Source organism: Panicum virgatum, chromosome 4K, assembly GCF_016808335.1.
Source record: "Panicum virgatum strain AP13 chromosome 4K, P.virgatum_v5, whole genome shotgun sequence".
Lineage (NCBI taxonomy): Eukaryota > Viridiplantae > Streptophyta > Magnoliopsida > Poales > Poaceae > Panicum > Panicum virgatum.
The window spans coordinates 6,787,251-6,812,090 of NC_053139.1; the positions used below are offsets into that span (position 1 = coordinate 6,787,251).

At 51.0% G+C, this 24,840-nt stretch overlaps 2 protein-coding genes across 2 annotated transcripts; both read right to left on the reverse strand.

Moving 5' to 3' along the window:
- Positions 1-31: 31 nt before the first annotated feature.
- Positions 32-3,465, reverse strand: LOC120702847 (putative leucine-rich repeat receptor-like serine/threonine-protein kinase At2g24130). Its single transcript, XM_039986805.1, has 2 exons — positions 712-3,465; positions 32-606 (listed from the first exon to the last, which is right to left on the reverse strand). The coding sequence occupies exons 1-2, from the start codon at positions 3,422-3,424 to the stop codon at positions 164-166; spliced, it is 3,156 nt and encodes a 1,051-aa protein (XP_039842739.1). The 5' UTR covers positions 3,425-3,465; the 3' UTR covers positions 32-163.
- A 4,546-nt stretch (positions 3,466-8,011) lies between these two features.
- Positions 8,012-11,456, reverse strand: LOC120705022 (putative leucine-rich repeat receptor-like serine/threonine-protein kinase At2g24130). Its single transcript, XM_039989565.1, has 2 exons — positions 8,842-11,456; positions 8,012-8,679 (listed from the first exon to the last, which is right to left on the reverse strand). The coding sequence occupies exons 1-2, from the start codon at positions 11,423-11,425 to the stop codon at positions 8,276-8,278; spliced, it is 2,988 nt and encodes a 995-aa protein (XP_039845499.1). The 5' UTR covers positions 11,426-11,456; the 3' UTR covers positions 8,012-8,275.
- Positions 11,457-24,840: the final 13,384 nt, after the last annotated feature.

Consider the following 24,840-nt stretch of genomic DNA (forward strand, 5'->3'; position numbering starts at 1 on the left):
TAAATTTTAAAATCCTTTACCACCCCTTTACCAGAACGATCGCTCGCTAAACATCAGATTTCTCACAAGGAAGCTAACATGCCTACATATACAAGTGCCAAAGTGCCCAGTGCCTGCAGCATGTTCCTGAATCCTGAACTTTTTTTTTCTTCATAATTGAACATCAGAAAGACGAATCCGTGGTGGAGTACGACTGCTCGCTAGCCGTCCTCGTTATCGACGCCGTCCTCCTCGCCGCCGTGCCCGCCGTGCCCAGGTGCTTGGCGAGGTCTTCCTTGAGGAGGGTGATCCCGTGGCACACCTCCACCATGGTCGGCCGCGCCGACGGCGAGTGCTGCGTGCACTCGAGCCCGAGGTCGATCAGCTCGACCATGACATCGTTCCAGAGCCTCTCGTCCGCCACCGCCGTCGCCGCGTCCGTCAGCCACGACTGCCAGACGACCTCGCCGACGTCGTGCGGGTAGTGCCGCTTCACCCAATCGTGCAGCGTGAGCCCCTCCTGGAAGATCACATCGGTCGGCCTCTTCCCGGTGATCAGCTCGAGAAGCATCACGCCGAAGCTGTACACGTCGCCCTGCGTCGATGGGTGGCCTCCCAGTCCGTACTCTGAACCATCCAAGAACAGAACACAAGCAAAATGTTCAGCAAATTAAACGTGACATGGTTTCGATTAATGAATTTGGTTAAGTGTATGCAGAGGTTGTATTATACCAGGTGCAATGTAGCCGACTGAGCCTTGTAACAATCCGGTGATGGAGTTGCACGGATCATCGGAGCCGGTGTTGCCGCCGACGTTACTGTCGTCACCGGCGTCCTTGACCAGCTGGGCGATGCCAAAGTCGGCCACGACGGCCGTCATGTCGTCGTCGAGGAGGACGTTGCTCGGCTTCAGGTCGCAGTGCACGACGCGGACCGGCGCGTAATGGTGCAGGTAGGCGAGCCCCTCGGCGACGTCGCCGGCGATGGAGACCAGCTGCGCGAGGTCGAGGCCGCGCCACGGCCCGCCGTCGGCCGGGTACAGGCGGCTCTCGAGGCTACCGTTGCGCATCAGCGGGAGCACGAGCGCGTGGAAGTCCGGCTGGCTGCACGCGGTGACCACGCGCACCAGGTTACGGTGGCGCGTCCGCCGCAGCACCTGGCACTCCCGCTTGAAGCTCCGGGAGACCTCGCCGCCGCTCTTCGGGTCGAGCACCTTGACGGCGACGCGCGTGCCGTCGCGGAGCGTGCCCTCGTAGACGCGCCCGAACCGCCCCGCGCCGATGAGGCTCGCCTGATCGAAGCCGCGCGTCGCCTCGGCGAGCTCCCGGTGCGACACCCTCGGGTAGTCCCTGTCCGCCGCCTCGTCGGCGGCGTCGGCCAGCAGCATCGAGCGGCGCGAGTCTCGCCGCACCTCCGCTCTCGCCGCCGCGCGGCACGCGACGACACCTAGGATGGCCGACGCGAACGCGGCGACCGTGATCACCACGGGCACCACCACGCGCCGGTCACGAACCGCGCGGCGCCTCGCGCCGCCGCACCGCGCCAAGCTGGCGACGGGCCCGCAGAGGCCAGCGTCGCCGAGGAACGCGTCCGCCGGGAAGCTCGCGAAGGCCCCGGTGCCCGGCACCTCCCCGGAGAAGCCGTTGTAGGAGAAGTTGACACGCTGCAGCGACGCCGCCGTCGCCAACGACACCGGCAGCGCGCCCGTCAGGCCATTGTACGACACGTCAAGCACCTGCAGGAACGGCAGGGCGCCGATGGTGTCCGGGAGGCCGCCGTCCAGCGCGTTGCCGGAGACATTCAAGTACTCGAGAGCGACGCAGCTGCCGAGCTGCTGCGGGATCGTGCCGGACAACCTGTTCGACGACAGGTTGAGCACCTGCAGCATCACCATCTTGCTGATGGTCGCCGGGATCGGCCCTTCCAGCTGGTTGCCCGAGAGGTTCAGGTAGAGCAAGCCACTGAGTCCGGACAGGTCCGCCGGGATCCTCCCCTGCAACGCGTTCTGAGAGAGATCAAAGTTCTGCAGGTTCACGCACTGGGCAAGGCTCGGAGGGATGGCGCCGGAGAGGCGGTTGTGACGCAGCACGAGGATGCGCAGCTGCGTGAGGTTGGAGAGCGTGGCCGGGATGGCGCCGGCGAGCCGGTTGTGCGAGAGGTCTATGAGCCCCAGCCGTGGGATCGTGCCCAGCGGCGGCGGGATCTCGCCGGAGAGCAGGTTGTTAGAGAGGTACAGCCGCTCGAGCCGCTGCAATGCGGCGATGCCCGGTGGAATCGAGCCGTTGAGGAGGTTGTGGGACAGGTTCAGCGTGGTGAGGTTCGCGAGGTCAGTGAGGTTCGCCGGGATCGGGCCGAAGATCTTGTTGTACTCCAGGTGGAGCTGCTTGAGGCCGGGGGAGAGGCGGCCGACGAGCGGCGGCATCGTGCCAGCGATCTCGTTCCAGGAGACGCCAAGCTCTTTCAGGCTGGTGCAGTTTGTCAGGGAGGCGAAGAAAGGCTCAAGGTTGGTGTTGTTCTCCGGACTCGTCAGGTAGTTGTAGGAGAGGTACAGGAGCTCCAAGCCCCTCATGTTGCTGAACATGCCGGACGGCAGCTCGCCGGCGAGGAAGTTGTTCTCCAGCAGCAGCCATTTGAGCTTCGTCGAGTTGGATATCGACGGCGGGACGCCGCCGACGAGGTTGTTCGACCACAAGACCAAGAACATCAGGTCAGGGAGTGGGCAATGCCCCCGGATGGGGATCTTGCCGGCAAGGAAATTGGAGGAGAGATCAATGTACTGCAAGTGGGTGAAGTTGCAAAAGATGGCCTCCGGGATGGGCCCGGACAAGTTGTTTTCACCAAGGTTGAGGTAGATGAGGTTCGGAATGCGTGTGAGCTCAACCGGAATCGGGCCCTCCAAACTGTTGCCCCCAGTGCTCAATTGCTTCAGCTTGGAGAGGTTCCCGAGCTCCGGCGGCACTCGTCCGGTAAACGAGTTTCCGGAGAGGTCGAAGTAATTGAGGCTAGAGAGGTTTCCGAGCTCCGGAGGGACTTCACCGGAAAATGAATTGGCCGACATGTCTAGCAAAGTGAGGTGAAAGAGGTTCCCCAACTCCGAAGGAACTCTCCCGGTGAAGAGGTTTCCTGAGAGGTTGAGTATGTTGAGGTGGGAGAGGTTGCCGAGTGCCGGAGAGACCTCACCGGAGAGCTTTTGGTCTCTTAGGATCAGCTTCACGACGCGCCTCGCCGCCATGTTGCAAGAAACGCCGGTCCAATTGCACACATTGGGTGAAACCCAGCTAGCTAGCGCTCCATTGGGATCACTAGACACACTAGACTTAAAGGACAGAAGTGCAGAGCGATCATCCGACCCGCCAGCTAAAACAGTTGGGCTCGGACCGTGGGGGAGGAAGAGGAGAAGAAAGGTGAGGACGGCGGCGGAGATCGGCGCAAGCGCAGCCCCCATGGAAGCATGCGGCGTTGGAGAGAGCTCAAGACATCGGAGGAGAGCAAATGCTGGATGATAGCTACGTTTGCTACACCGCTGGGGATTTTAAAGGAGGGGAAGAGGAGGCATCCTGCCTAACTGCCGTTTGGCTGCAGCCGTTACACATTGGCGCCAAGTTTTTGACTTTGCGCCGTGGGACACGTGTCGCAATAGGACTGGCTCAGCGTGTGCAGTGTTTCACTGAAACGTGGGGGCCTTGCCGTATGGATACACGTACACTACTCTCCTGTGGAATCTAACCGGAGTGGATTAGCACGCAGATGAGCTAATAAGGTGAGGATTGGTGAGCGAGACAGTGGATTAGACAAGGTGACTAGTGAGCGCATGCAATCATGTGTCTGTGCCGTGTGCGTGCGGTCGCATGGGCCCACCGAAGATTTGCATGCGTCCATGGTGAAACTGTTCTACATTTGTCTTGCTATGCCTTGTAGGCCCGTGTGAGCTTGTGGTGATTAGCTGGTGATTAAGATGCGTGTTTGTGGTGAGGACCGCCATTGCTCCGAAAGCGGTTTTGTAGGCTATCTTTGAGGGATATGTATAGGGATCTTTTTAGACTGATTTTCGAATAGGAAACACCATTCAAAGGGTGGCACAGATTCTTCCACACAAAGAGATCAACTTCAATGGTTAACTCCAGAATCTAGATTGTGAGTAGAAAATACAAGAGTAAAATGCACTGGGGGTCCTTAAACTAGTTGGCCTGTTCTGTTTAGGTCCATGAACTTCGAAAATGCATTTATAGGTCCACAATCTATTCAAGTGTGTCACTTGAGGTCCAAAACACATATGACCAGTGTTGACCGCCTACGTGGACCGCCACGTTCGATCCACGTGGCTGCTGGCCGCCACGCGTGCTCCGCCCTCCCCCCTCTCTCTCTTTCTCTCTCTATCTTTCTCTCTCTCCCCGTTCTCCCCCTGCACCGCGCCTCCGCCTCCCATTTCTAGCCGGCGCCGCCCCCTCTCTCCCCCCTGTGCCGCCGGCGAGGCGAGCCGCGACGGAGGGGCCGGAGCCCCGGCGAGGCGTGGCTGGCGGCAGAGGGGCCCTCCTGCCCGACGCCCTGGCGACCACGTCCTCCTCTACATCGCCGGCGCGGAGCTGCGGCGGGCAAGCAAGGCCATGGCAGATCTGCACGCGGCGGAGCTCGGCCGGCCATGGCGGATCGGTGCGCTGTCGGATCCGGCTCCCCCTCTCCGGCCGGCGTGCTTCGGTGGCGGCGGGCTGACACGCGGCAGGTCGGAGCGGCGGAGCGGGCCAGGACGGCGCTCAGTCAGCCGCAGCGGGGAGCTCCGACATCCTCGTCCTCGCAGGCGGCGGCCCCCCTCGAGTTCGGCCACGGCTCCTCTCATCGACGGCGGCAGTGGCGCCGCGCGCGGGCCGGCGCTGGCCCGTGCCCCCAGGCGGCGGAGCCGGCCCTGTCACCCGGCCCTCCCCTGCCCGGCGGGTCCTCGCGGCGGCCACGGGTCCTCGTGGATCTGCGGCTGTGGCTGCCCCTCCTCCCTCCCCTGCATGTGGCGCGGCCTGCCTGCGCGCGGCGGCGCGGCCCTCCTCCTCGCGGGCGCCCCTGGAGGTCACCGCCACCCGCTGCCTTCTCACCGCCGGCTTCCCCTGCTCCCTCCATCGCCGAGCTGCGTCGCCCTGTCCCCTGCATCCCCCGCTGGCGAGGTTGGGCGGCCGTGGCGAGGCAAGGCAAGGCAGAGCAGCCGCGGCGGACGTGCTTCCCTCCCATGCTTCTCCTCCCCTGTGGCGGTGGAGCGTGGCGGGGCGGCGGCGGAGCGCGGCGAGCGAGCCGAGCCTAGGCGCGGGGCACGGAGGCCGACGCGGGGCGCCACGTCGACCGATAGCGTGCAGATGGCAGGCTCGCGGCCAGGGTGCGGCGACCGGCCGGGGCAGGCGAGCGGGGCCGGCGCAACGCGGAGCAGTTGGGGCCGGCGCGAGAGAACAGGGAGAGAGAGAAAGGGAGAGAGAGAAAGAGAGAGAGAGGGGGAGGGCGGAGCACGCGTGGCGGCCAGCAGCCACGTGGATCGGACGTGGCGGTCCACATAGGCGGTCAACACTGGTCATATGTGTTTTGGACCTCAAGTGACACACTTGAATAGATTGTGGACCTATAAATGCATTTTCGAAGTTCATGGACCTAAACAGAACAGGTCAATTAGTTTAAGGACCCCAGTGCATTTTACTCAAAATACAATTTATGTGGAGTTAGGTCAAACCTCCTCTAAAGGATTAATGATCTTGCAAAATATGCTACATACTTACATAGTGCGTGGATTCATACATGTTCCTGATGATGCCAATCAGGCAATCCGGGCAACAGAAAAAATTGTAGCGCAGGTTAGAGCAACTCCAGCAAAGCCCATATTCCAAAGCCTACTCTAGAAATATGGACCGAAAGCAAAAAAAAAAAAAACTTACTCCAGCAGGGTCCCTACTCAACCCCCCAAAAGTAGGAGACCCCTAGATTCAACCTCCAACCCCTTCTCCCACGGGTGGGTGGCTAGGGAGGCGCCTACACACGTCTTCCCTTTTCCTCTGCTCTCCTGCTCGCGACAGCGGTGCTCTTGCAGTGCCGCTTCTCCTCTCTCCGGCACGACGGCGCAAGGCCCTCCCTCTCGCGCGACTGCCTCTGTCGCCCTCTACCCCCCTTCCTTCTGCTAGTTCCCTCCGTCGCCCCTACAAAAATCTACGTCTCGTCCTGTCGCGCCGCCGCCCGGCTGACCTCGCCCGCCACCACTATCCTGACCGAGCAGCGCCACTACTGGCCCGACCTTGCCTCGTTGTGCGGTGCGTGTCCACCAAGAACCTGGAGGACCTATCCGCGGCGGGATTCTCCTTCGTTTGCAGGTTCTTGGCTTCAGCCAGAACCTTCATCTCTGACGAGGGGCTCTTGTCGGGCGGTGTGGCGGCCGGGGATGATAGGTGGGGCAGAAGGGGTGGCCTCGACGGGCGTGAACGCCGATGCCGGCGGGGAGGCTGTCATGCTCAGGGCGGGCAGCGACACAGCATGACAGATGAGGATGGGGTCGCCGGCGGTGGCCCCAACATGGTGGGGGGGAGGCTGTTGGTCGTCCCGGATGATGTTAAGGAGGGTGCGCACCGCGGCAGTGGCGGATGACGAGGGCGGCGACGGCGCGGAGGCGAGCATGACAGCCGCTCGGCGCCCCGCCGCGAGGTCATCCTTGTCGTAGAGCTTGAGCATGTCGCGGAGGTTGCACGACCCCACCAGCGGCAGCGGCCCAACCGCATCGAGCTGGTCTGCCAGCGTGACAATGGAGAGATGCTTCGGGAGCTATCATATGGGGAATAAGAGGAAAAAATGGAAAAGAAAAAAAATGTAGGGGCTGGGATTAGGGGATATTGCTGGAGTTGATTGTAGAAATCACTGCCCCAAAAGTAGGGAGAACCCTTACCAAAAAAATAGAGATCTCAAGTAGGAACTATTGCTGGAGTTACTCTTAACCTATGGCCCAAATGGTATGGTACAAAATTTGTTTGTGTGCAGACACCAGATTAGACGAGAGTGTTTTACCAAATGCATCACAACCATCTGCCGCTATGATGCCACATGGTTGTGCCATCGTTTGGCAAAAGATAAGATGATCATAGCATTAGATGGATCGCACTGGGAAAATGCATGGCCGGTACGGTCATGTAAATTTCTGTCTTCACCTGCAATATATTTACTCTTTTCAAAAAGGGGATGCATGCAGTAACCATCTTTTGTACGAAAAAGAACAAAAGGATAGACCAAGTGCAGCATGAATTAGAAATCACTTAGCTAGTTACAATCACATCAATCTTTGCGTGTTGCTGTAATTAATGCCAGCAAAGCGAGCACTAGTTTATGGACACTTTATTATTAGCATCATACGTAGTCCAATCAAGCTGCTGATGCATGCAATGTCACAAACTATGTGTGAAAGTATACGCATTGTATCATACCATTCCCACCTGACAGATTGATACACCTTGAACTAAAATTCATATCCTGAACGCCCTTTTGCTTTCTGACCAAAACATAGTAATCCGGGGCTCGTGCACGCGGAGATCGTATCTTCACTAGTTGCAGTTAGGGTTTATATACACCCAGGTCAAAACCACCACAACAATAACAAAATGTGATCCAACAATCTTTTCTTGATGATTATATATATAACTGTGTATGCAAAACCAATGTGTCTATCACTTTCTGAACTCTAACACATCTGCCAAGTTGACTGCATTAAAAAGCTAGCAGGCGTGCTAATCAAAAAGCCTAATTGATCTCCACGATAAGAACACGGAAGTTCCTGTCAAATCTCGAACAACATTATACAAATGTGTTGGTGGTGAAGAGGGCATTACATTCTTCATACAATCATACATGATCATCATCAGATGCATCGAACGACAGCGCCGGTCGGCTATGATCTGTCGGGTACAAGCTATAGTCGGTTTTGTTTATGCTTGATCGTGAGCACCTGAATAATGACCTAACTCAAGAGCCTTTTCGCTTCCTAAACGGCTAATGGAGTCCGACATGTTCGCAGCACAGCACGGATTTATCAATCGAGTGCCTCTTCCATTGCAGAATTAACAACTCAAAGAATCAGCACCAGTTTTAGTAGTAGGCGGCTCCCAGCATTGGAATAAACAAATCCCATGGTGGTGGCGGCCGGAGTTGAGGGAGACGACCCGTCGAATCCACCACCATGGAAACAGCAGCGGCTGCTAGCTAGCATCGCGACGATGTTTCCCGGCCGGCGTGTCGTGTGCGTGCAGCCGTGCATGCACTGATGGATTTGTGTCCTAAACAATTCGATGTCAATTCAGTTGGAGAACAGCGAGTCCTTGGTCGAGAACGAGCGGCGGCAGCCGTCGCCGTCGCCGTGGCGGGCGAGGTCCTCCTTGAGCAGCGTGATCTCGTGGCAGACGTCCGCCATGGTGGACCGCAGCGCCGGCGAGTGCTGCGTGCACACGAGCCCGAGCTCGATGAGCTCGACGACGGCCACCTCGGCCGCCGCCGCGGCCGCGGGCGCCCGCACCCGCCACGGCGCGTGCGCGAGGACGGCGCCCACGTCGTGCGGGTAGTGCCCCCTCACCCAGTCGTGCAGCGTGAGCCCCTCCTGGAAGATCACGTCCGTTGGCCGCTTCCCGGAGATCATCTCCAGGAGCATCACGCCGAAGCTGTACACGTCGCCCTGTGTCGAAGGATGCCCTCCCAATCCGTACTCTAATCAAAACAAAATTCAAATTAGAACAATTAATTGCAGAATTATACCTGATTATGTGGACTAATTTTTTTGAAATAAAAATTATGTGGAATAATAATTGTCATGCTCCATGGTGTCACTGTTATGTATGCATGCGTACACGTGTCCAAGGGCGAACGTACCAGGTGCGATGTACCCAACTGAGCCTTGCAACAGTCCGGTGATGGAGTTGCACGGGGCGGACTCGTCGCCGGTGCGGCTGGCTTCGCCGGCGACAAGCCGGGCGATGCCGAAGTCCGAGATCACGGCGCGCATCCCCTCGTCGAGGAGGACGTTGCTCGGCTTGAGGTCGCAGTGCACGACCCTGACCGGCGCGTAGTGGTGCAGGTAGGCCATCCCCTCGGCGACGTCGCTCACGATGCCCATGATCTGACCGAAGTCGAGGCCGCCACTGCCGCCACCATTGTCGCCGGGCGGGTAGAGGAGGCCGTCGAGGCTGCCCTTGGGCATCAGGGGGAGCACGAGCGCGTTGAAGCTGGCCGTGCTGCAGGTGGTGATCACCCGGACGAGGTTCTTGTGCCGTGTCCGTTTGAGCACCTCGCACTCCCTCTTGAAGCTGCCGGAGACCTCGCCGCCGCCCCTCGGGTCCAGCACCTTCACGGCGACGCGCGCGCCGCCGCGGAGCGTCCCCTCGTAGACGCGCCCGAATCGCCCGGCGCCGATCAGGCCCTCCTGGACGAAGCCGCCGGTCGCCTCGCAGAGCTCTCGGTACGATATCCTCGGGTGCTCTCCCTCCGCTTGGTCCTCGCCGTCGGCGAGGCGCACCGGCTGGCGCCCCAGCCGCTTCGCCCTCGCGGTCACCATGGACCGGCACCCGACTGCACCGAGCATGACGGACACGGCGAGGACGATGCCAACGACGGCAGGGACCAGCGGCCGGCGGCGGCGCGCACGCTCCGGTTCGCACTTGACAATGCCGCCGGGAACGTCGCCGCACAGACCGGGGTTGCCGCAGAACGCCGACGCCGGCAGGTTCACCAGCACGCCGGCGTGCGGCACCACGCCGGAGAAGTTGTTGTACGAGAAGTTCGCCTCGCGGAGCGACGTGGACGCCTGCAGGGACCCGGGCAGGGGTCCGGAGAGCGCGTTGCGCGACACGTCGAGCACGGCCAGGAACGGCAGCGCCGCCACGGACGCCGGGAGCGCGCCGCGCAGCGCGTTGCCGGAGAGGTTGAGGTACTCGAGCGCCACGCAGCTGCCGAGCTGCGACGGGATCGTGCCGGCGAGCCTGTTCGCCGACAGGTCGAGCGCCAGGATCATGTCCATCTTGCTGAGCTCGAGAGGGAGAGGGCCCTCCAGGTGGTTGTTGGACAGGTTCAGGTAGAGCTTGAGGCTGCTCAGGGCGGCGACGTACGCCGGGATGGGGCCTTGTAAGCCATTGTAGGAGAGGTCCAAGATTTCCAGGTTGAGGCAGTCGCTGAGGCTGGGGGGAATGGCGCCGGAGAGCTGGTTGTGGTGCAGCATCAGCCGCCTGAGCTGCGTCAGGTTGGAGAATGTGTCCGGGATCGCTCCGGCGAGACGGTTGCCGGAGAAATCGACGAGTCCGAGGTGTGGTATTTCGCCGATGGACTTGGGGATCTCGCCGGAGAGGAGGTTGTTCGACAGGTACAGCCGCTCGAGCCGCCGCATGTTTGACATGTCCGGCGGGATGGAGCCGTTGAGCAGGTTGTTGGAGAGGTTGAGGTACGTGAGGTTGACGAGGCCGGAGATGTTGGGCGGAATGGAGCCCGAGATGGCGTTGTCCTCGAGGTGGAGCTGCCGGAGGGCCCGCGGGAGCTCGCCGACGAACGGTGGAAGCCGCCCGCCGAGGTCGTTCCCGGCGAGCTCGAGCTCCTGCAGGTGAGTGCAGTTCCTCAGGGAGCGGAAGAAGGGGTCGAGGTCGGTGTTGCCGTCGTGGCTGGAGAGGTTGTTGTCCGAGAGGTAGAGGTACTGGAGCCGCGGCAATCTGTCGAACACCTGCGACGGCAGCTCGCCGGAGAGGTAATTGGATTCGAAGTCGATCCACTCGAGCATGGAGGAGTTGGCGAGCGCCGGCGGGATCGCGCCGGACAGGTCGTTCGACCAGAGGAGTAGGTACCGGAGGCTGGGGAGGCGGCACTCGTCGGCGTAGGGGATGTCGCCGGCGAGGGAGTTGTTGGCGAGGTCCAAGTACTGTAAGGCGGAGGAGTTGCAGAAGAGCGTCTCCGGTATGCCGCCGGAGAGCCGGTTGCCGCTGAGGTCGAGGTAGTAGAGCCTCTGGAGGAACCCGAGGCCGGCGGGGATCGCCCCCTCGAGGAGGTTGCTGGTCAGGCTCAGCTGCGCCAGCATCGACAGCGCGCCTAGCTCCGGCGGGATCGCGCCGGAGAAAGCATTGCTCGACAGGTCAAGAACCGTGACGAAAGACAGCCGCCCCAGCGCCGGCGAGATCACGCCGGACAACCCCTTCCCACTAAGCACCAGCTGCGTGACACGCCGCCTGCCGGGGCCGCCGCACATGACGCCCGTCCAGTTGCAGAACTCCGGCGAGCGGCCCCAGTCCGCGAGGGCGCCACCGGAGTCAGCCGAGACGTTCGACCGGAAAGCGAGGAGCGCGGACCGGTCATCGTCGGCCACTGCTGGTGGTGGTGCGGCGGCGGCGGCGGCTGCTGCTGCTGCTGCAGCAGCCGCGACAGCGATCGGCACGAGGCCGACATGAAAGATGATGATTGGGATGAGGAATTTGGCCATGGTGGCCGAAAGGGCGGTGGCGACGAGGTGGATGCGGCGACCATTGATAGCTACATCTGCTACAAGGCCGTGGTTTTATGGTGAACAGGAGGAGAGGGAGGAGAGGAAGGAGTAGTAGCTGGAGAAGATACGAGGAAGGAAAAGGAGGGAAGGTGGCTGCCTAACTGCAGTTGAAATTTGAAAGGGGGCTGCAGCTTTGGCGCCAAATGGTTCAATGGTTGACTTGCGATAAGGTGTGTGTGCACGCGCACAGTTTGGTGTGATTGATCATTTGATAGCTCACCTGGAGAGTTCATAGTTGCCCCTCTGAATGTCAAACATAGATTAGCTTTGCTTATCATTAAAGCCACATGTCGAACTGACATGAGTTTAGTTTCTTCACGCCTCAAAAATAAACAGGCAAACTAAGAAATTTTTTTTTGGATAAAGTCTGAATTACATCCTCGAACTATCACAGAAATTCGATTTTCAACTTTCAACTACAAAATCAGATAACATAGGCCATACAACTGTCAAAATCGGGCAAATTTGGACCTGGATGGTTTCCAAGATGGTTTTATATTTTTTAAATAAATAAATAAATTCTAATTAGACCTAAAAATCAAAACTAATTCATATTGAATCAAAAAAATATGAAACTAGCACCAAAGGTTTTCTAAAAATAGAACCTATCTATTATTGCTCTATTTGGATCTTGGTTATTAAAAAATAATAGAAATAAGTACGAACAACTAAATATTATGAAAACAAAAAAAAATTAGATCTGAATAACTAAAAAATATCGTGCCAATAGAATTACCTCATGCCAACATTGATGAAACGAATGATGACGGCAAATCTAGTCAATACAATTCTAGGAACAATCCGATCTAAATCAAGTCAATACAATTATGGGAACAATCCGATCTGTCTGGGTTATTGAAACCGAAAGATGAAACACTTACCTAAAATAAAACTTATATTGTTTTTTTGCGGGTACTTTTATATTGTTATTTGAATTACCTCATGCCAGACTTTGCTTTCGGACAAACTTAATCGAGTTGACAATGCAGGATTGTTTCTACCCGATGTGAAACTAAACCAACCCATTCAACCGCACAGGCAATCTCATATCATATAAAGTAAGAAGTTTTTCTTTAAAAAAAATAAACTAAGAAGTCGGCCGGACTCGACGGCTCCAAGGAGTCATGCACGAGAGTTAAAAGCGCGCGCATGATCGTCGTCTGTGGATGGATGACGAGTCAGATTTTGGGTGGGATTAAGCTAACACGCGTGCCATTAGAGGCGTCTAAACTATGATCTGCATCCAGCAGAAAAGCCGGTCACACTCTGCTAGCAATTAGCATAGGGTACTTTCCCATATCTCCTATCAACTAGCATGCTTTCGTACGTCATGGGGGGGCGATTGTGCCGCGTGTGTGTTGTGTTGGGGCGTGACGCGGCGTCCCGTTGGAGGCGTTGGTACGAGTGCTGGTGCGGTTGGGGAGGGTTGTCTGCTCCGATGGTGACCTGGGCGGGACAAGCAACGAAGCTACTGCTGCTGACCATCTCAGGATCGATCGGACACCGAAAGCTACAAGTCACTTCAAGTCTGCAGCAAAAAAAAAAGGTCCTAGCTTGATGTGATCTTATCCCGTGAAGCAGCAGCCACAGAGAAAGAGGCAAGGGAGGCCGTCACGTGTGGGGAAAGGCCTGGCACGTGTCGGGCTGTCGAGGAAATGGCCAGCAACTGCATGGGTGGTGAAAACTGAAAAGGATCAGGCCTGGTGTGGTAAGTGATGCTGGTCCAAGTACAATCACGCAGAGAATACCTGATGCTTCGGTTACACTGCTGGTCCTGTCTTTTTAGAACCTAATATTAAGATTGTATTAAAACGAGGCCGCGCAAATAGCACAAGTAGCTAATTTTTTTAACATTTAAGCTCTTTTTACTTCAAAATAATTTATCCAAATATTCTTAATTTTATTGTTATTCTTTTGTTCAAATGACACAGACTATGATGTCACATTTTTTATATCATATTTGTGGTAAAAGATGAATTCTTAGTAAAAATAATATATTACATAGAAATATATCTTTTATGCTTACTGAAAGTATTGTAGTTTTGGTCTTATAATGTGAATTCCTGTTAGAGAGTTTTAGGTATAGTGATAGCTATTCTTATGGTCGAGAGATATATATAAATGTGTTAGTAGTTTTGTGTGGTCTGTACGGAATAAAAATTTGTGAATGTAGTTTGGCCCCATTAAACCAAATTATTATATCTAGCTAGGCTAGCTATATGTGACTTCTCCGTTCAATCTTGTATTGGAGGATGCATTCATCGGCATTGTAGCCATAGCAACATTGTGTCTACAATTTTGGTGTCAAGAGATATACTTTGCTGATGAAGAATGTGCTTGCCATGGCTGCATTCATGGTGTCTCTTCCCGCGATGGCCACCAATGTGGATGACGACATCATAGAAGTTGAGGGTTTCATAGATGCAAGCTCCTTCTTATGTAATAGTTAGGTCGTAATAATAGATAGATCACATTTTATGCCTATATATTTTTTCCCTTTGTTTTCATACTAATGAAGAGTTCCTTCTATCATATTCATCATGAGTTTTAATTTCCATACAGAATCTAAGTCATAGCAATCCATACACGAAATACAACAAATCTAATCTTTTTCTTATTTTTTTTATGTTTATATATTCTTGTAATACATCGATCGGTTGTAACTTGCATCTATCCTTACGAACAATATATATTTTTCCCCCATTTGCACCAATTAGATTTGAGCATTTTTCAAGTCAGGCTCAAAAAGTCCGCGACTAATTCGGTCCAAATTTGCACCTAGTTCCATCCTATGGTCAACTTTTGGACCGAGCTTGAGCTTTCCACTATTTTTTGGTTGAAAAATAATTAAATTATAATATCGGGTCATGCTCTCGTGAGGTTGAATTTTCTCAAACCTGGTTTTTTCTCTGACAATCCTGGCCCTACAACAGTGTGGGCAGGGGAAGACCCAAAACATTCAAGCAGGGTCTAAAATGTTTGTGTTTACCACTGTTTAATGTGATTTTCATATTAAACTAAAATAACTATGTACTCCCTCAACATTAAAATGGTGGTTCAGTATTTTCATATTAAAATTTATATACTATGTACTCCCTCAATTTTTATTTACATATTGTGTTCGATTTGTCCTAAGGCCCTGTTTAGTTCCCAAAAAAATTCCTAAAGTATCCGTCACATCAAATTTTTGGACACATGCATGAAGCATTAAATGCAGTTGAAAAAATAACTAATTACACAGTCTAACTGATTATCACCAGATGAATTTTTTAAGCCTAATTAGTCCATGATTGGATATTATTTGTCAACTAACAACGAAATGTGTTACAGTACCAAAATCCAAACTTTTCACCAACTAAACACATTCTAAGTCAAACTTGGCAAATGGTATTTGCACGGCGAGGGTCCAAGGAATGGGTGGAGGCGAAGGAGCGAGGCAATCGGCTTATGCTAAAAAGTGCGAAAGAGCTGGAGGAGGGGGACGAGGACCTGTGCGACACCGAGGAGAACAAGGTTGCCTTCCGTGCCTTCAAGGCCAAGTTCGTCCCCTTCTACCGCAAGCTCGACAACACCAAGCCCAAGGATGTTGTCTTCAAGGTCCAAACACCCAGTGACACACAGTAAGCACCACTGATGAGTGATGACTACTGGCATTTCTTTTTGCATGAAAATTTGATAAGTATTAGGGCAATAATTGAAAAGTTTTCTATAGCTACTGCCAAGGTTGGCTGCTGCTCGATCTGCAGTGGAAATATCCCCTTCGAGTCGAGTCCAGTGTGTTCTTTGATCTGATGATGTGTGGAAGACCTGGGTGATGTTTGGGACCTAATAACTGACCTATTTGATGATAACAACAACATCATAACCTTCACATGTGTATTGCGTAAGAATGCAGTCTTCGATTCTAGCATGCCCAGATTTGTAACATTTAGAGTGCATTTAGATACAACTGAATTAACCATATATGACACTCGCAGCGAGCAGCACTTGACTGCAGAGGAGATGGAGATGGAAGCAGATCATTCTGGATGGCTGGTTTGCCCTAAGGCATGCAGATGGCATGACATGTGCCCACGTGAACTTCACTGCCACCCAAAATCAGAGCGCCTCGCTCACACGCTACCAAGCGGTTGTTTTTTGCTGAGCTAATGCTTGTCCAGATCTTCAGGCATATGAGGGTACTGAGCCTATGTGTGTGCTCCATGTATGCACTATCGATGACTCTTGCTTCGGTAAGTAATTTGATATCCAGCTCTACGCTAGTTAGGTTTTGCTCTATTTTTGTTTTTTTAAATCTTGTGTGAACCTAGTTATTAGGACTGGATCGGATTTTTAAAATCTTGTGTGAACCTAGTTATTACTTATTAGGACCGGACCGGACCGGGGAGCCAAAGGGGTTCGAGCACATGACCTCATCTTCGTCGGGAGGGTCCTTGTGATTTAGATGCAGTTCTTGATCTATTTGAATCGTGTTGAGCCAGGGGATGACTGGTTGGACCAATCGAACATTGAATCGAGAGCCTCACTGGTTCGATGTCTGGTCCGGTCCTAATAACTATAGTGTGGAACATTATTTCCCTTGAAATTTCAATAGTTCATTTGTTTGTTTGTCTTTATTTTCTACTATTGTTTTTTTAACTAAGGTTTTCTTAGAACAATGTTTTGTGTAAAATTTCATTACTGAGAACACCTTTAGTTTGTTGGCTCTGGTAGATAAGCATAGGGCATGCTTAGTTGAACTCCCCACCTTGCGATGCTGCAAATTAATCGTGGCAATTAAGGTAGGTTTCTAGAGGCTAAGAGAAGGTTATAGCGGGATATAGCTCCCTCTAACCTCATTTAGCGGTTTTGCAAATTGAGTAATTAAGTTTAGAATTTATATGTTCAGAACATCAAATCAAACAGATACAGGTCACAAAGTTCATTACACATGCACTGAAATATGTCTAGCTTCATTCCCTCATTACATCACTGACGAAATACTAAGTTTTGTAAATGATGGAGTTTATATTGTTGAAAATAGCAATGCATACTTGTGAGAAGCTTCTAGAAGATTTGAGAGTATGCATGAACTATAGTTATCATGATTCATGGTAAAATGTGGAATACTCTAGAAACTAGATATTTGTATGGTTAGATAAATATGAGAAAAATTCTAGAGTTAGATATTTTGTAGAAAATGTGTACAAGATGGACACATGGCAAAACTATATAAGCCATGGATAAATAGGGGTGCTCCCCTCCTCTTGTCATACTATGGCATAAGAAGTCTCAAGTTGAAGAGAGTGTAAGAGTGATGTGTTATATTAAGTTATGGTGAATAAAGATTTGAGTTCCCAAATGAAGTTGGTCTCCCATTTTTTTAGATTGAGTTGGTCTTCCATATTGGTGTCTATGTGAAAGTCTTCTTGTATAGTGTGGGTATACGATCCACGGAAGTGGTATCATACTACTTTGATACCACTTCTCGAAAGTCGGTATCAAGTTAGAGGCACCGATTTTTTAACAAATACTAAACTAATAATAAATAAAGACCAATTATATTTAACTGGCTAAATAACATTTAATTTAGCAGCTATAGCGGAATATAACGGGCCATTAGAGGAGTTAGCCTTTTAGGGCTCCTAGCCTTCTCCTCTTCCAGAAGCCACAACAAGGCTATAGCTGGTTATTTTGATCGTTGGGACAAACCTAATACAACATGTAAATAAAAAATGGAGGGAGTAGATAGGTAAGGTATCTAGTTGTTTTATTATTTATCTATAGACATGGACTCTTTAAGTTACTGTAGACTATTAGATCATAATAAAATCCAACATTGATCATATTTGGCAATAATAGCAAACATGCCTTTAAGCATAGTAAAAGACAGTCACCATAGATAATATTTATATAGACATAAAAGCACTGATATAAACATTGTATCCCCAGATCAAATCTCACAAGTCCTTAGGTACAACATTGCATCCCATATATCCAGTTAAGTAGTACGAATTCAAAACACAACAACCCAAATATCCAATTTAACAATATATATTTCTAGTCTAGATAAGATAAACATTCAATCCAATGGAAAGACGCAAGCATACGGCATCCTCGAACTGTTGTGCCCAATGATGAATGTACGACCTCTTGGGTGTTTAATGTGCTTGCTGCAATCGTGACGGCGGTCGTAATCCATGTCCTTCCTTAGCAGTTCCTTAATGTCTCTCACCATCTCATTACATCCACCTAAAAAAGGCATCATGTCCAAACATTATTCAAATATAAACAAACTAAATGTACACACTAATCTGTCCTAAAACACCACTAGGAGAGGCAAAACCGTGCAATATCAACTTTCAAGATAAAGGAAGAATGTAAAATGTACGCATCTTCAAATCATACAAACAACGGCATGTGGTATGTGCAAGCTTTTACTGTCATGCTGTTGGGTATTTTGATGATGCGAATAAATCTGCAAGCATACGGATACCGTTGTAGCTTTCACCCGTGAGTATTCAAGGATATCGTATCCACAGGGAACATGTGTGCACTAATTTCTTACTAAGTCGGTCCAAGGACACCAAGATAAGTGGCGGGGATAGAGAGGATTTCTGAGGTAGCACTAAGGATGAGTTAAGGTCGATCTCTCGGGCTAGATACTCGCTTCGGGCTCCGGCTTACCCCTGAAATGATCAGGAGACTCCGGCCAACAGCTCTACGCTATATCCGAACATGGATGGCTACTAAGGACCAACAGGGCTGTCACCACCTGTGGACTACCTCACAGACCGTGGGATATAAGGCAAACAAAGGTAACTCTTAGCCTAGACACCACGTCTATGCTACTGATTACTACCATAGTCTAACTACATTTGGTACCCCGTAGCAAACTATGGTACTCTGTATAAAACAGAGCGACGAACCCGCGAGTAAGAGAACTGATCTCACTCAAAGATAAGTACTATGCAAGAATAGAGAATCACAAATACTAACTTACTTTACTCTGAAAGAAGCCAGTATCTGTAGAGGTACAAGCTTGAAGAAGAACACCGACAGGCCGGCGCTTCCCCGAACTACTCCTTACTCTCCTCCTTTATTCTAAACACTAGCGAACTAGCGTGTCGCCTTTGCAATGTGGCACTACTCTACTCCGTTGGATGGTGTGTGAAATGAGGGGTGAGAGAGGTCCCCTTTTATAGCCTGAGGAGGTCGGTTCCCGCCGTATGCATATATGGAAGGAATCAAGGTTGAGTAGGCGCTACTCCTCCCCAAGACCCACCTGGACGGGTGCTCGTCTGGGTTTGGGCGACCCTAGCGGTCGGCCAGCCCCAGACGGCACTCCCCCAGGCCCTCCTTCCTCTGGCTAGCTGGCAGGTGGGCCCTAACCTTATCCCTTGGGTGCATCTTGCTTGGCACGCCCGTTTCCTATGGTTTGTGGACCCTTTTTGTAAGTGTAACGCAGGACTAGATCATCTGTGCATTTCTTCTGCATTCACTTGTCTTTTCCCTTGCATTTCGACTGTGGGTGCCTACAGACCATGATTCACCAAAACTCATGGACCTTGATTAAATATAAGCCCTACAACTAAGTTTGGTGATGAAATGTTATAAAAAGCTGCAGGGGTTGACGGCTAATTTTAGGACATCATACTCTTTATTATCGGGTTCTAGGAAGATTTTTAAATGATGATTGTTTACCTTGAAGGTCTTACCTTCGTCATCTTGAAGAGTGATTGCTCCGTGTGATGCGACGTCGATGACGGTGTACGGTCCTTCCCATTTGCTCTGAAGCTTCCCATGTCCAAATAACTTAACCCTGGAATTAAAGAGTAATACCTTATCTCCTGACTTGAACTCCTTTTGCTTGATCCTTTTGTCGTGCCACTTCTTGGTCTTCTCTTTATAGATCTTGGCACTATGGTATGCCTTGTTCCTCCATTCTTCTAGCTCTGATAGTTGTTGTTTTCTGTGCATTCCGGCTTTCTTAAAGTCCATGTTGAATCTCTGGATTGCCCAGTGTGCCCTGTGTTCTAGCTCGACAGGCAGGTGGCATGTCTTCCCATACACTAGCTGATAGGGTGACATGCCCAGTGGTGTTTTGTAGACAGTTCGATATGCCCAAAGTGCATCGGGTAGCTTTATCTTCCATGATTTCCCCATCTCTTGTACGGTCTTTTGCAGAATGTTCTTGATTTGTTTATTTGATGTTTCTGCTTGACCATTGGTTTGGGGGTGATATGGAGTTGCAATGTTGTGCTCTGCTCCAAGCTCTTTGAGAAATTTTCGGAAGGTCTTATCAATGAAGTGAGACCCTCCGTCACTTATCACCATCCTTGGTGTCCCAAAACGAGGAAATATGATCTCTTGGAACATCCGTCGAGCATGCTTGGAGTCGGCCGCACGGCATGACATTGCTTCTACCCATTTGGACACATAATCAACTGCCACCAGGATGTATTCGTTGTCATAAGACTTTGGGAATGGTCCCATGAAGTCAATGCCCCATACGTCAAATAGTTCTATCTGGAGGTTATTTTGTAGGGGCATTGCATCTCGTGCAGTAATTCCTCCCTGCTGCTGGCATCTTTTGCATCTTCGAATGAAGTCTTTGGTGTCCTCGTACATGGTTGGCCAAAAGAATCCACTTTGCCAGATCTTGGCCTGAGTATGGTATACACCATAGTGTCCACCATAAGGTGCTGCATGACATTTCTCAATGATTCTCATTCCTTCCGCTGTGGGTACACATCTTCTCAGTAGGCCGTCAGCACAAACTCGGTAAAGGTATGGATCATCCCACAAGTGATGTCTACTTTCGTAGATCAACTTCTTCTTGTTTTCTCCTGGTGGTACATACCCTGCAACCATAAAATTCACAATATTTGCATACCAGGGTGTGGTGTCTGTTACCTTCGTGAGCATGTCATCTCGGAGGAAGTCATTTATCGGTAGATCCTGTATGTTAGTGAAATGCATACGCGACAAATGATCTGCAATAGAGTTTTCTACTCCCTTTTTATCCTTTATTTCAATGTCAAATTCTTGGAGTAGAAGGATCCAACGTATCAAGCGTGGTTTAGCATCTTTCTTAGTGAGCAAGTATTTCAAAGTAGCATGACCGGTATAAACAATAATCTTTGCTCCTACTAAGTAAGATCTAAACTTGTCGATAGCAAAGACAACGGCAAGGAGCTCTTTTTCAGTGGTAGCATATTTTAGTTGAGCTCCTGTCAAAGTCTTGCTAGCATAAGCGATCGCGTGATGCTTCCTATCCTTAGTCTGGCCGAGGACGGCCCCTACGACGTAGTCACTAGCATCACACATGATCTCAAAGGGCAGCGTCCAATCTGGAGGCTGGATGATTGGCGCCGAAATGAGTGCCTTTTTGAGAGTGTGAAAGGCAACGAGGCACTCATCATTGAAGTCAAAGGGCGCATCCTTAGCTAAGAGGCTCGTGAGGGGTCTAGCGATGTGAGAAAAGTCTTTGATGAAACGGCGGTAGAACCCAGCATGGCCTAGGAAGCTACGGACTCCCTTGACATTGACAGGAGGTGGAAGCTTTTCTATAACTTCAATCTTAGCTCGGTCCACCTCTATCCCACGTTCAGAAATATGGTGCCCCAAGACAATGCCCTCGCGGACCATGAAATGGCACTTTTCCCAATTAAGAACCAAGTCTTTCTCCGCGCATTGTTGTAAGACCTTATCTAAATTCTCAAGGCAATGATCAAAGGTTTCACCATAGACAGAGAAGTCGTCCATGAAAACTTCCATGATCTGCTCAATCATGTCCGAGAAAATAGACATCATGCACCTTTGGAACGAAGCGGGTGCATTACACAACCCGAACGACATCCTATGATAGGCGTACGTTCCATAAGGGCATGTGAACGTAGTCTTACTTTGGTCATCGGGATGGATGGGGATTTGATGATAACCGGAATAACTATCAAGGAAACAGAAGAAGGAATGATTTGCAAGCCGCTCCAGCATTTCATCAATGAAGGGCAGCGGGAAATGATCCTTCTTTGTAGCCTTGTTGAGTTTCCTATAATCTATGCACATCCTCCATCCAGTAGGGAGACATTGAGCGATCAACTCATTCTTCTCCTTAGGGACAACTGTCAACCCTCCCTTCTTAGGCACTACTTGAACGAGACTGACCCACTCACTATACGGCACGGGGTAGATAACTCCGGCGTGTAGGATTTTCAGGACCTCCTTCTTAACGACTTCCCTCATCGCATTGTTCAACCTCCTTTGAGGTTCCCTAGAAGGTGTGATATATGGTTCCAAGGAGATGCGATGGGTACAAAGAGTTGGACTAATTCCCTTCAGATCATGGAGGGAGTATCCCAGAACGGCTTGATGTTTCTCTAGGACGGTGATTAGTCTCGTAGATTTTTCTTCTGAAAGTTTATCACTAATGATTACTGGGGACTTGGTATCACCGTGTAGGAAGGCGTAACGGAGGCCTGCGGGTAAGGGTTTCAATTCGATTGGAGGTCTATGGGGGGTCTCAAACACAGATATGTCTATGGGTTCTCTGGGTTCATCCTCCTCTTTAATAAACTTTTCAACATCTTTTTCAAGGAGGGATTCTAGTGAGTCAAAAGGGAGAATTCCCGTAACCTCCATGATCGGTTCAGTCTCAAGGGAAGGTTCGGCCATAGAGTTTTTGGCTCTAGAGATTTGGACAGAAAATGTTTCCTTCCCTAGACGGACATCGAGCTTACCTTGAGTCGGAGTATGGATGAGCAATTTTTCAATGGGGTGCCCGATCATGAGATCGAAGTCTTGGACATCGAAAACATGAAAATCAAGGATCACATCGACGTTCTCGTGCTTAATAGTCACGTTCTGCAAAATCCCAATTCCTTCTAGGATTTCTCTAGAGGAAGTCTGGAAGGTTTTGTCAGTTTGAACCAACGGCTCATCTCCCAAGAGTTGGAACGCGCATTCATTGGAGCTTATGTTGGCTCCGACAGTGGGACAATAAAGAACGTCTACCGGGGTTCCCCGTATGTTGCAAGGAATGGTTGATGGAGGGGCGTTGATCCGGAGAACTTTCGGTGAGAGCTCTACCTCCCTTGACCATTCACTAGCCATAAGGGATGTTATCTTCTTAACATTTCCCTAAGGAATGTGGCTTCTATAGGATCCGTGGAGGGGATGGGAACCGGCGGCTTCCTTGTGCAAGGATAGTTCGAGGTGTTTCCGAAGTCTTCAAAAAGATCATCCTCGAACTCGAAAGGAAACTCCGAAGGTTGAATTTCTTCCTCCGGAGCCTGTGGTTCAGAAAAGGGTTCTAGAGCTGAATCTAGAGTTATGGGAGGTAAAGGATCATATTCGGCTGCTAGAATATCCTCATGGCTTGATGTACACTCTTCGTTGGAGGGTTTGGAGTTGGCAAAGAAGGAAGTGTTTTTGGTGATACGATCTAGGATTTTCCTTCCTTTGGACGGAGTCTTGTGGGTAAAGGATCCTCCAGAGGTAACATCAAGATAAAAGGCGGATTCCGTGTCGAGTCCGATGTAAAAATGTTGAAGAAACACATGATCGGGTATCGACAGGTTAGGGCCAGACATTATCAGAAGTGAAAATCTGGCCCAAGCCGCACCAATGGATTCCTTCTCATTCTGCTGAAAGCAGAGGATATCCCTTCATAGTGCGACGATACGGGACTGGGGGAAGAACGAGAGACAAAACTTGTCTCTAAGTTCATTCCAGCTTCCGTTCACGCTGCCTACGGTATATGTGTACCATTGTTTAGCCTTCTCAACAAGAGAGAAGAGAAATAATTTCCACTTGAGGGTATCGTGTGACATGCCTGCGATGGCACTACATGAACACACTTGCTCAAACTCCCGCAGATGATGGTATGGGTTTTCGCTATCTATCCCGGAGAAGGAAGATTTCTAAACCAAAGCGATTAGTTCAGGGCTGAGCTCATAGCTAGATGCAAGAATTGGGTGTTCGAATTTTGGTGGCTCAATATGCTCGCCCTTAGGAGCAGAGAAGCTTAGGATAGAGGGCTGCTCCATGATAGAAGGGGTGAAGATAGTGATAAGAAGAAAAAGAAAAGATTTTTTTTGAAAAGATAAAATACGAGGACGACTAGGCAAGAAGAAAGATACAGCAACCGCTCCCCGGCAACAGTGCTAGAAAGCTTGTTGGGTATTTTAATGATGCGAATAAATCCGCAAGCGTACGGATACCGTTGTAGCTTTCACCCGTGAGTATTCAAGGGTATCGTATCCACAGGGAACGTGTGTGCACTAACTTCTTACTAAGTCGGTCCAAGGACACACCAAGATAAGTGGCGGGGATAGAGAGGATTCCTGAGGTAGCACTAAGTATGAGTTAAGGTCGATCTCTCGGGCTAGATACTCGCTTCGAGCACTGGCTTACCCCTGAAATGATCAGGAGACTCCGGCCAACGGCTCTATGCTATATCCGAACGTCGAGGGCTACTAAGGACCAACAGGGTTGTCACCACCTTTAGACTACCTCACAGACCGTGGGATATAAGGCAAATGAAGGTAACCCTTATCCTAGACACCACGTCTATACTACTGATTACTATCGTAGTCTAACTACGTTTGGTACCCCGTAGCAAACTACGGTACTCTGTATAAAATAGAGCGACGAACCCGCGAGTAAGAGAACTGATCTCACTCAAAGATAAGTACTATGCAAGAACAGAGAATCACAAATACTAACTTACTTTACTCTAAAAGAAGCCAGTATCTGTAGAGGTACAAGCTTGAAGAAGAACACCGACAGGCCGGCGCTTCCCCGAACTACTCCTCACTCTCCTCCTTTATTCTAAACAATAGCGAACTAGCGCGTCGCCTTTGCAATGTGGCACTACTCTACTCCCTTGGATGGTGTGTGAAATGAGGGGTGACAGAGGTCCCCTTTTATAACCTGAGGAGGTCGGTTCCCGCTGTATGCATATATGGAAGGAATCAAGGTTGAGTAGGCACTACTCCTCCCCAAGACGCACCTGGACGGGTGCCCGTCTGGGTACGGGCGACCCTAGGGGTCGGCCGGCCCCAGATGGCACTCCCCCAGGCCCTCCTTCCTCTGGCTAGCTGGCAGGTGGGCCCTAACCTTATCCCTTGGGTGCATCTTGCTTGGCACGCCCGTTTCCTATGGTTTGTGGGCCCTTTTTGTAAGTGTAACACAGGACTGGATCATCTGTGCATTTCTTCTGCATTCACTTGTCTTTTCCCTTGCATTTCGACTGTGGGTGCCTGCAGACCATGATTCACCAAAACTCGTGGAACTTGATTAGATATAAGCCCTACAACTAAGTTTGGTGATGAAATGTTATGAAAAGTTGCAGGGGTTGACGGCTGATT

Excerpts from the sequence above, each read along its gene's own strand:
- LOC120702847 (XM_039986805.1), bottom strand. The coding sequence starts at position 3,424 with ATGGGGGCTGCGCTTGCGCCGATCTCCGCCGCCGTCCTCACCTTTCTT. Across the intron at positions 607-711 it reads AGTCGGCTACATTGCACCTG|AGTACGGACTGGGAGGCCAC; the intron begins GTATAATACAAC and ends TGGATGGTTCAG.
- LOC120705022 (XM_039989565.1), bottom strand. The coding sequence starts at position 11,425 with ATGGCCAAATTCCTCATCCCAATCATCATCTTTCATGTCGGCCTCGTG. Across the intron at positions 8,680-8,841 it reads AGTTGGGTACATCGCACCTG|AGTACGGATTGGGAGGGCAT; the intron begins GTACGTTCGCCC and ends TGTTTTGATTAG.